The sequence below is a fragment of the Carex rostrata genome, chromosome 11, assembly GCF_964058835.1.
Source record: "Carex rostrata chromosome 11, lpCarRost1.2, whole genome shotgun sequence".
NCBI classification, from domain to species: domain Eukaryota; kingdom Viridiplantae; phylum Streptophyta; class Magnoliopsida; order Poales; family Cyperaceae; genus Carex; species Carex rostrata.
Genome location: NC_135928.1, coordinates 10,956,512 through 10,968,596, shown reverse-complemented (window position 1 = coordinate 10,968,596; position 12,085 = coordinate 10,956,512). Strand labels below are relative to the sequence as shown.

At 34.0% G+C, this 12,085-nt stretch overlaps 1 protein-coding gene across 1 annotated transcript; it reads right to left on the bottom strand.

The window, feature by feature from the left end:
- Positions 1 to 4,303: 4,303 nt before the first annotated feature.
- TRM20 (methyl-coenzyme M reductase II subunit gamma, putative (DUF3741)) lies at positions 4,304 to 9,184 on the bottom strand. Its single transcript, XM_078310919.1, has 7 exons — positions 9,121 to 9,184; positions 8,283 to 8,338; positions 8,039 to 8,139; positions 7,308 to 7,384; positions 5,692 to 7,200; positions 5,293 to 5,455; positions 4,304 to 5,141 (listed from the first exon to the last, which is right to left on the bottom strand). The coding sequence occupies exons 3-7, from the start codon at positions 8,109 to 8,111 to the stop codon at positions 4,486 to 4,488; spliced, it is 2,478 nt and encodes an 825-aa protein (XP_078167045.1). The 5' UTR covers positions 8,112 to 8,139; positions 8,283 to 8,338; positions 9,121 to 9,184; the 3' UTR covers positions 4,304 to 4,485.
- Between the last annotated feature and the right edge of the window lie 2,901 nt (positions 9,185 to 12,085).

Here is a 12,085-nt window from a genome sequence, read left to right as displayed (position 1 = left end):
TTATAAAGAAATATAGTTAATTGGCTAATTACAATTGCGGAAGGAACAATTAAAGATCCTCTCGATCCAGAGGTTGAAATTGGTGCATGGAAGAATAAAACAAGTTTAAGATATGTCGATTAACACCATTTGTATGTTTAATAATCGGTGAACAATTCAAACAAAAGGAGAGTTTATATGTTCTATTTTTTTTTGTCTATGTTTCTATTTTTCAAAACTTTAAAAACTCAAAATTTAAAATTTAAGTGTCAAAATAAAACTATTTGATGTGATCTGTGATATTTTCTTTATGTATTCATAAAAAAATGTCACATTTCAATTTTGTTTTTATGTCAATTAATAAGTTGAAAAATCAACATCTAGAAATTATTCATATTAGTACATTTTTTACAAGCTCTTGATGACAACCAAAACAAAATTGAAATGCCATAATTTTTTACATGTGAATAAATAAAATGATGTAGATCATATCCAATGGTTTTATGTTGACTTTTAAATTTTAAATTTTGAGTTTTTAAAGTTTTGAAAAATAGAGACATAGTGGAGCCACAAAAAATGAAGACCTTTGAATCAATTGGTTATACAATACCTTTTTCATTGTATAGTAAAAAAAAATGTGATTATGTTGATCAACTTTTACAGGATTTATTTTGTAAAAATTAAATTTTACTATCAAAGAAGTATCTGCCATTCTGCCTACCATAGTGACAAATGAATTATTCGGGTTCGGTTCGGCGAGATCAAAAATTTGTGATTCGGGTATAATTCGGGAATGATTCGGAATTATCCGGATTAGAAATCTCAGTCCTGCAAGGGAGCAAAAAAAAAACCAAAAAAAAAATTTGTTCTTGGAAAAATTAGAGAAAAATCCGTGAATAATTTGTAAAATTCGGAAAAAGTTCGTAAAATTCGCGAATTATTCGGGTTTAATTCGGTCAAAGTTCGGTCAACCAAATAATTCGGCGTTCGTTCAGCATCACCCTAAAAAAGAATTATTCAGATATAGTCCAAATATAATTCGAATATCTTATCACTACGCTGCCTACAAGCCTCGCAACCCAAAAAAAAACATTACGAAGGGAAATGAGAAGTTATTGAAAGAAAATATTACAAGCGATTTGAAAAACCAAATAGGCCGAAGCAACCCAATACTAATGACGAACACAAACCAAGTTTGGATTTTACTGGGCCAAAAAGAATTTTATGGGCCCAAACAACCCAATACATACAACTGTACAAGTTCTGTTATTGAAAGAAAATATTGCTGCATTCTTTTTTTTGTAGGAACTTATGAGAGCTGAATCCGTATCACCTCAGGTAACTGAGATGCAAGTGGTAAATCCGTACCGTTCATTTCACATGGCATGAATCTCTAATCAAATCCTACAGTCTTGGGCACAGGATTGAATTTGGTCTAACTCAGATTAATCCAATCGTTCATTTTTTTCAATTGCACCTGAGGTACCTGGGGGACGGACTCGTGAGAGCTTTAATCCTTCATATATAAAAGTGCTGCAGTTTTGGGCTTGTAGCCAGTGTACGGCTCGCACTGTGTTCTTCTTGAATTCAGATCACCAACGGTACTGTAAATTCACTGTTCATTAGAATTAGTGCGGACATACCGTTTTCTTAACCTGACACAAATTTTAAAAGGGACCTCATAAACCATAAGAAATACAACATATCTGAGCCCGCGTAAACACGATATGACACACTGAGTGCCTGTTCAACTGCCATGTAGGAACGAGAATGAACTTGATTTCGAATCCAATTTAAATAGCCGAAACACTATGCGTGTGAGAAAAAAATTCAATATACATGAATTATTATTATTTTTTTTCACAGACACAGTAACAGTCGAACATGCCTTAAAAGTTCACCGTTTGGCAATTCAATATTTACCACAAACCCACGATCAAAGCTCGTAGAAAATTTGTGCATAGGCAAGTCGAAGTGACAATAATGATGAGCTCCTCACTGCGTGTTGATAATTTAGAAAATGCGCCTGACATGCGTTGCTTGCATGATAATGACCATTTTGTAGTCTACTTTTGAAAGAATAAAAAAAATAAGTTGTGTGATTTAAAAAAGAGGAGGGTTCAAATGCCTCCATTTTTGTGCCTTCATCATGCCTCTATTTTTAAAAGCTTAAATAACTCAAAGTTTAAAACTTAAACGTCAAAATAAAACTGTTAGATGTGATCTATGTTATTTTCTCTATCTATGTGTCCATAAAAAAATATCACATTTTGATTTTAATTTTATATGAATCAATAAGATGAAAAATCAACGTCTAAAACTTATCCACATTAGTATATATTTTTGCAAACTCAAGATGACAACTAAAACAAAGTTGAAATGCCTGAATTTTCTACACGTGCATAGATAAAATGATGTAGTTCATATCCAACGGTTTTATTTTGAATTTTAAGATTTAAATTTTGAGTTATTAAAGTTTTTAAAAATGAAGGCATGATGGAGGCACAAAAAATGGAGGCATTTGAACCCTTCTCTTTAAAAAATTCGAAACTTTTTTCTATTTTGAATTTTCTTTCAATATTTAAATGTACAAATTGATGAGTTTAATTTTAAGGGAGAAATTACGTATTTACCATCCAAATTTCTATAATTATGTATTTACCATCTAAAAAATTAATAACTCACATATTTATCCAATTAGTAAAAAAAGAGATTAATTAAGTTTAATATTATATAAAATATAATTAATAAGTTATTTAGTCTCTTCTCCTTCTTTACTTGTTCCTCTTCTGCGCACATATTTTCCTCTCGCATTTTTTGACATAACTTTCTCATTCATGCTAAAACTCTCTCCTCATCTCATCTCTCCCGCTGAAACTTAGAGAGAAGGATAGCAGGCTCGGGATTAGTATTCCACCTCCAGCTTGATCATCTAAAAAGAAGGAAACTACTACACTTTTTCCAACAAAACAACTTGTACTGAAATCAACGCTGATACCGCAACCCGTTATAAAAGTAGTTTGAGAATATGTGGTTTGTTACTAGCTCAGTTAAAAATAGTGTGGATCTTTTAGCTTATGAAAACTCAAAGGGTGTAAGGAGAAAAAGAGATGGAGCTAAGTTAATTCTTGATTAATTGTTATTTTAAAAATATTAAATATAATTAATTTGAGTTTTAGGTGTATTTGATATATACTAAGGTTGTATTGGATAAACATGTGAGTTATTAGATTTTTAGATGGTAAATAAGTAATGATAGAAATTTGGATGGTAAATACGAAATTTCACTATTTTTAAGTGGTATATATGAAATTCTCCCTAATTTTAAAATCATTAAAACCGATCTAGAGTGGTGCTATGAAATGTACCAAACCATTAATTTATTTATTTTTAAAAAATTGGGGTTTTAAAATTTCTTGTCAGTATCCCTTAAAATCGATCGTCCTATTCAATTTCCTAGTTGACGAAGATTCGATGGCAAAAATGTACTAAATTGGTAATATATCTTGGTTGGCAAATTACCAAGCAAGTAGCAACGTGACAAATTTTATCTGTGGTCCAATTTTAAATGGGTCCATTCTAAAACAAAACCATTATGGACCCAAGCTATATTTATGGAGCGTAGATCTCTGTAGCATTGTCCCACCGACATATAGATGTCTATACAGCTCACAATATATTGTTCCCTTATGATAGTTGCAACTACGTGGTGCAAACGGATCGGATAGTGGTAAAATTATATCCGTATCTGTTTTTATTTTATGGATCAAATATTAGACAGATACGGATACAAAAAATAAATACGAATACGAATATCTGCTTTTTATGATAGTGAATAACATAATTTTTTCATAATATATATTAAACTATATAGTATTCGGATATCGGATATCCGTATCTAATTTTCGAATACGGATTCGGATATAGTTGAATAATATCCGACCCGTTTGCACCCATAGTTGCAACTTGGTAAAATACAAGTTCTGACTAGATTTACCTAACCATAATTTATTAACTGAGAAAGGTACAACCAGTCCTTAATTAAAAAGTCACCTAAAGTACATTAGCCACACAAATGTATTTTAATAATAACAGAGGATGCTTGAATCCAAAGAATGTTTCTAAGCATTCCACATGCAAATAGTATATTTTACTAGAAATATTCAACTGAAAGGAAGAATATTTATTGAAAGATGGTCACCTGGAAACTAGAAAGGTGGACTGTATTATTGTACCCTTCTAGAGAGAGAGAGAGAGAGAGAAGCACATGGCCTTCCATTTGTTTTATTTTCCCTAAAGGCTTGAAAGCAAAATGGGAAAAAAAAAAAAAAAACAGCAATCTGTTGACATTTATTTCAACATATTAGGCTTTGTAAATTGATGTTGTTAAAGACAATTCCCTATACAATCACAGAAAATGATAAATTCACCCAAATACCACACGATAAATAGATCAAATCCTTGCAGTAAGGACCTATTTTTCTCAACAAGTAACACCAAAAAAAATTACAAAATAGCAAATTCAGCTAATGTCTCTCCAACCAAGTCATCCAACACAAACCCACCAATTTCTTTACTGATCTCATCTACCTCAATTTGCATAGACTCGGTCCAATTCCTTTCTCCAATTTCTTTCTTCACTACCCTCTCCACTATTAGGTTTGGATTTTCTCTCTCCTCTAGCACAAACTTTCCCTCATTACAAAAGAAATCCCTTACAAGCCTCCAAACTTCACTGATCAAAAGACCATCCTGTAAAACTTTGTGATGGTTTGACCATGGATATGAATTCTTTAAAACATAGTTGCCTATTTGTAATAATGCCATGTTTACACAATCAAATAGTAGCCTCTGATTTGACCTCCGCTCTCTACACTTAGCAGCTTCTTCTTTTGGGTCTAAAACCTTATCTAACAAGGTAGGATTTAGAGGCGAATCGAGGGAATGCCATCTGGAGAGAATAGTGTAGGTTCTTGGTGTGTCAAATCCAGAGCTTGCTAGCAGCTTCTCTACAAAAGAATAGAGTTCTTGCTCTTCCTTATTGACTATGGAAATGGTTCTGAGAAAATCCGGTGCTTTATTTGGAGTTGTCGAGCATTTCTCGTCCCATGATAATGTACGAGCTACTGATTCAATTGCTGAAGATCTTGATAACGGTGGTTCTGCGAAATAAAACAAAATGTTCAACAAATAACATAATGTTTCTTCAAGTTTCTGAAAAATTACACAAAATTCTTCCTAACAAGCATAAGAATTGCAATAATAATAGGATGGTATAAGCCTGATACTTTTCGTTTCTTTTTAGATACTTACGCTGATAGCTAGTACTTGAGGGATGAAATGAGTCAGGCTCCGTACCACTGGTCTCATCAAATGTTACATCAAGTACTGATGTGGGGCTTGGCTGGTCTCGTGTTGGCCTCAACAATTTCTCAAGGCTTTCATTTGTGTGAGGATTTTCGATTGAGAGACCATGCTGACAAAATAAAAAGAAAAAAAATGGGATTTACGTTATAAAATCAGTATTTAGGAATTGCATCAGCAGACAAGCATATAGTGGTACCAGTATAGGATCTGCCAATTAATATTATGAAGAGTAATCTCCATTAATAGTTGGTGTCGATCCTCTACAAGTTGATACTGGTTGGTAACAGTACAAATATTACAGGGGCAGTACCGGTCCAAATGCATTACAGAAAATTCAGAAATCACCTTAAATAGAGCACCAATTGATGTACCACATTCTTCCTCAATCTCAACATTTGACACACTAGAAGTATGAGTACTTGTAATCGACAATGGATCTGTATGATCCAGCACTTCGGAACCAGTACCCACCTTTACTTTCCCAGGCTTCTTACTCCTATTAAAGAAAAAGTTTGAAACCTTTCCTTTAAAGAATGACTTCCCCTTATTGTTATTCCCTTTGTCAACCTCAATAGGTTTTGAACTCGAATTCAAATTCAAATTTTTAAACAATGAAGAAGAAACTGGTAATGATTTGGACCTTGACAGACCCGTGGATGATACATCATCTCTCTCTCTATCAATAGACAAAGACCTCTCTTGTGCAATTATTTCTTTCTCTTTTTTCAACTCTTGAGTGGCAAGCATCTCTCCTAGAGTACTCGAGCTTCTCGGAACTGTTACTGGTACAGTATTAACATCATCTGACGTGACCATGGCCCACCTCTCTGACAGCCGTTTTTTTGCTTCTTTAATCACAGAAGATTCTGGAGAGTACATATCCTGACTAAAAGATGAAGCTGAAAAGGGGCTACCGAGCTTTATCCCAGTAGCATAACCCCATGACTTGTGTGAAAGTGGACTTGCAGCCTCTGATTCACTAAAACCACCGGTTCCGGTGGCATCTTCCTCTAAATAACCATTATCAGATTGGTCATACAGAGAACTATCATCACCTCTATACCCATTAGAGCATATGGAAGAGATCAACGACTCATCACGCCTATGCCAGCTATTCCTTGCAGACCCCACCTCGTCAGTCCTTATAGGGTTAGGACTAGGTTTGAGCACCACAATACGGGTTGGTTGAGAGAAATTATCTAACCTCCTGTTAGGATTGTGATCTACCAGCTCCTGCCTTTTAATTTGCTTCGACACAGTCATGCTATTTTCAAAAGACTTGACAGGTTTTAAAACCGTGATTCGTTTAGTCTGAGGTGGTGGAGGAATGGAAAAGAGAGACTTGGGTTCTTCTAGACATTTCAGAAATAAATCTCTGTTAGAATTTAACACATCTAGAACATTGTGAAATTCATGAGAGTGTAGGAGCCGCTCGTCAGTTGCGAGCCGTTTTGCCTCTGTGAACTTCCTGCGGACCAAGTCCATACGAATGTCTCTCCCACTATCCAGAATTTTACCATTAGGAACTCCCTGGCATTGCACCTCGTACACATCCTTGTACTCGAGAATTTCATCAAATGAGTGGCGAGCGTGTCTTGCCAATGGGCTTTTACGGTTTGGTCCCTGGGTCTTGTGGGTATTTGTGCAATTGTCAGTTGAGTTTCGTCTAGGAGGGGAAGGGTTAGCAGTGCACTGGATTGATGGATTTGGGTCCTCCAGACCCATTAACTTGGCAACTACACTAGTTTGTTTCCGTTTTGGTTCAATTTCTTTTGACATTTCCTTGTCTAACAATGCTTTCATCGGAGTGCCCTTGTGCCTTTTTGGCGAATTTCGAATTAGATCACTCAACACCTGAAGCGAAAATTAGGATAACTTTCATGTTAGATTTCAAAACTATAACCGGAGTTGTGGTTTTAATCTTGGTATCATACAAATTGATAACAGTGAAGAACACTTACTAAACAGTCTTCTGGAAGATTTGGGGTTATTGCAGGAGATTTCTTCACATCTGCACGGATTTTTCTAACAGGAGAATCTGGAAAAAAAGAATTCATTATTTAACTCAGTAAAATAAAAAAATAAAAGAAATTGCATCAGGGAGACAGTTCTGTAATTAAAAAGGGAAAATAAAATAAGACAAAAAAATACAAAAATATTTCAAAGCTTTACTCAAGTTACAAAATTAATAATAAGAGTGCTTTTCATAGTTTGATACACTTTTTAATCATAAAGAAATGAGAAATTGACAGGAAGCAATAATTGGAGCACCATTCCAACAAGGAACTGGACCACGGGGGAGGAACACAACAAAAGTGCAACTGAAGAGCCCAAATTTTGTCATGATTAGTTGGGTCAATATCATAAAATATTTTACTGTTAGCTCATATCAATATAAAAGGCAAAGAAAAAGAAATAAGACCATATATAGAATATTGAATTCTATATTTTTTAAATAAAAGTTGCACAAGGCAACTAACTAGAGAGGGACTCAAAACAGAGTAACATAAAAATCAAGAAAGTAATTTTCATTATGACCAATAATAGATGGATGATAAATAAAATGCCAGAAATTTCATCTTCCAAAAACAATTTATTTAAAGAAAATAACATGTTGTAAAAAAAAAATTACTAACAAGGAGATTTCTTTCAGCTAGAAAAATAAATCAAAGAAAAGGAACAGATTCAGTACCATCTCTGTGAACTTTTTCGGTAAGAAGCTTAGTTCCTGCCATTCCAGCACTCAGATCAAACACATTTATCATTCTCTCAACAAATTATGTGCATTTAGACCTGTGTGTGAGAGAGAAAGAGAGAGTTGAGTCATAATTAACAGCAGAGACTACTCAAGAGAAAAGAGCTGGGATGAACAGAATTTCATATTCTCTTTTCTTGATTTTAAATTTAATTCTGCTCAATATTTTAAGTAAGATTACCTATTAGATGTAGCAACAAGTGCATGTGCATTTATTGTGATGTGACGAGCATCAATCTACAAACAAACACATTAAGCATCAATAATTAAACTTGGTAGTACAAAATTGTACCAGAAGCCATATGCTTTCCACTTTTCCTTAGAAAATAAAACTGTTTCAGGCAATATATTACTATATAAAATAAATATGGGATGATAGTTGGAAAAGAGGAGATTATAAAAAAGATTCGAACATGTACTCTTGACAGCAAATTAGAGAATTTTTGTCCCACTTGCTTCAGAATAAAATTAAGACATAAAATAAATAAATAAAACAGAGATGAAAAGACAACAAAATTTTCAGTATCAGAAAACCTAACTTTTCAGTCAAAAAGTTGAATCAATTATAGTGGAATTACGGTAGGTAATCGTACTGTTCTCTTACAAAAGGGAATCTTTCAGAAGAAAGCTGCATTTCTCTGAGAAAATTCACCACAAAAGAGAAGAAAAGATATGAACAGTCGCATTTTTGTATAGTATATTGCTAAGTAAACGGATCAAGCCACGTAACTAAGGAATCTTTCAAGTAGATAAGGACTAGAGAGAAAAAAAGCTGGAATCGTAAAATAGAAAAATAAATTGCATCGTAAAATAAATAGAAATCATCTGAATCAAATGAAATGGAATATATCGGGTTTTGAAAAAGAGCTGAAACGAATGACGGAGAGAACAAAAGAGTAGGACAAAACAAGCAAAAGTAGTAATGGAGTAAATAAAGGCAGCGATGAAGCTCGGAAAACTTGGCACGAAACAGGAAACGATCAGAAAAGGCTAGCGATCTTAAAAGACGCACTAATTACCCAATAAATTAGCTAAACATAGCTTCAATCGGCGGCGAGTGGGACCACTGACGGCCTCTTACGTGTGGGACCCACAGCGCAACTCCGGTGGTTACGCGGAGGCGCTGTACAACACTCCGGAGAAGAAAAGAAAGTGATAGGAAAGGAGGCAGAAGAGAAGAAGAGGAGAAATCGCACGGGGCGTAAAAGGGAGGAGCATATATCCGTTTCGAGATCTCTGGATGTGTTTCGATTATCGTATCATTTCTCATGTGATGAAGCATGTAGCGAGTAAAGACTATCGATAAGTTGACCCGCTATAATGTATCGGTTTGATGAGTACTGTAGAGAAACAGGGATTCGTGGGAGGAGTTTGCTGGGCAGAAAAGGAGCTTCATTTATCATATGAAAAAGTGTGTAGCGAGTAAAGACTATCGATAAGTTGACCCGCTATAAAGTATTAGTTTAATGAGTACTGTAGAGAAACAAAGATTAGTGGGAGGAGTTTGCTGGGCAGAAAAGGACAGGAACGTGGGGAGTACAGTAGTAATAAAAGGGTATTCACAGGAGAAAAGGACAACAACAAACGAAAGAAAAATCGAGTGTCTTTTTACGATGAAATTTACATAACGGTCCTCTCAAAGGACCCCGACCTTAAAACTATAATTAAGAAGAGAACTGTTCACACTTTTGGACGGATTCTAAAACTTTTTTTTTTTTTTTGGTGGAATGGCCTGGTGTCTGGTGATGATCGGTTCGGTTCGGTTTAGGTAAATCAAAGTTATAATTTGATTTTAAAAATAGAATCGAACCGATTTAGCATTGTAATTGAACCGAACTGAATCAAAGTTTTATTTCAATTTGTTTGGTTCAATTCGAAATATATTCATTTTTCATTTAAGACAATTGATTTATAATAAATCGAAGTATATTAAAAATGAAATGTGATATTAAGAAATAAACCGAAGTATTTAAAGCAATTGATTAAGAAATAAACTGAAGCGGTCCACACTAAATTCATAATATATAAAAGTTAGGTCGATTCGGTTATTTTAATTTTGAAAATTTTCAAATCAAACCGAACCAAAATTATCATTTGGTTTTAAAAAGCAAACTGAACCGAACCATTTAACTGAGAAAATCGAACCGTTTGATCCAAACTAATTCGATTCGGTTCAAAACGGACTAAACCGGACCCAATGAACACCTCTACCCGTGGGCTTCAAACAAATTCTCAAATATTGCTAGGGCATGTTACTTACATTTTTTTTTTTTTATTGAATTTAACTTTCTTGTAGGTTTTGACTTGAATTTTCAGTGTCATGAAATTTTGGTTATATAATTAGTTATAATTTATCTATTTTGAAATGTTATTTTTTTTACATGACATTTTTTTCATAGAATTATATAATTTTCAAGTTTATTTACCACTAGATCAAGAAATGACCAAATAAAATAGATCAACTTAATGTCACGGATTGTTTTTTTTGTGCATTAATTTTATAGTCTCATATATACATTTATATTCTACTAAATTTAACATAGAATATATTTTGTGACCAAGAATCAAGATCTACGATCTGAGTTTGTCATTTGATTTTTTTTAATTTAAAATATTAAAAAAAATTATGAAAAATTGTGGCACGAAAAGTTTGTGGTGTCAAAAATTTCTCCAATTAAGTTCTAAACATGTATAAATTTTCCACCAAATATTGTTTTTCTTACACAGGTCGAAATATTTTTTGTTAATGTAATTAGTTATAAAATGATTCTAGAAATTCGTTGTCTTGAATATAATAATAGTTTATCGCCGGTTCGAAATCTGATGAAGAAATTTCTTGTGGATATTAAATAATTGAGTTACTTAATTTTCAACTTTTACTTTAAAAAATATATATAACAATAATTTTTCTCTACTAGTGTAATTAAATGTATAAGTACTATTTCACAAGCTAAATGAGAGTAGAGTGGCAAAAAAGCTCGTAGCTCGTGGTTCGATTGTGACTCGTACATGACTCGTTCACTAACAGCTCGTTCGTTACTGGACCGAGCTGTTAACAAGCCAGCTTGCCACTAGCTCGGTCCATAATTAACGAGTTCAAGCTGCATCCTAGTTTGCTCGCGAGCTAGCTCGGTTATGCATTAATTTATGAATTTATGTGCATTTTATACTGTCTACCTCGGTCCAGCTCTATCCAAAAAGTTTGTATAATTCATTTTCTTCTTTAAACAAGATTCAACCAGACCGGCAATCTGAGTTTGTCATTTCTTCTCCGCATCGGTACTAGTTCGGACTGGCTTGTCACGATTTCATGCTTAGGTTTTAGTTCGGATGCCCTAAGTCCATATCGTCCAGCTGTAGCTCGGTCCAAAATTTCAACCTGAACTAGAACCTAAACCGAGTCAGCTCATTGCCACCCCTAAATGAGAGTATCAAAACTTTCAAAATGAAGCATAAAGGCTATATATGGAAATAGACATTCCTCGGGGGCATATACAGCAAAATACAGAGACAAAAAAGTGTATTTTTGTTTTCCGAGGGGAAGCCCGTAGGCGTAAAAAAAGTGTAATTGCACTGCTATCTATTCACTTAAAAGTCGGTGGACTTTTGTATCTTCTTTCCAATATTTATGTAATTTTCATTAAATTTGGTCTTCAGGATTATCTGTAACAGAAACAACAAAACAAAACATGCAATGGGCTATTAAAATGAGCTAATGGATGAAATCAATGTATTGCTTTGTAAATTGAGTAATTCACTGCCACAGATTATCAAATGAGAGGTGAGAGACACATCCCGTATATGTAAACTAGTACCCGTGTAGAGAAGAAAATACGTGACACGTCGTGACGTGATGTGATAAATATACCTTGATTTGATCACGTGACGTGATCAACTTTTTTTTTTTCCACGTGACGTGATCAAAATGGTGACAGACGATCACGCGAATGATCAAGTCACACTATGATCATACGTGACATGACC

Excerpts from the sequence above, each read along its gene's own strand:
- TRM20 (XM_078310919.1), bottom strand. The coding sequence starts at position 8,111 with ATGATAAATGTGTTTGATCTGAGTGCTGGAATGGCAGGAACTAAGCTT. Across the intron at positions 7,201-7,307 it reads ATCTTCCAGAAGACTGTTTA|GTGTTGAGTGATCTAATTCG; the intron begins GTAAGTGTTCTT and ends TTTTCGCTTCAG. Across the intron at positions 5,456-5,691 it reads CAATTGGTGCTCTATTTAAG|CATGGTCTCTCAATCGAAAA; the intron begins GTGATTTCTGAA and ends TTATTTTGTCAG.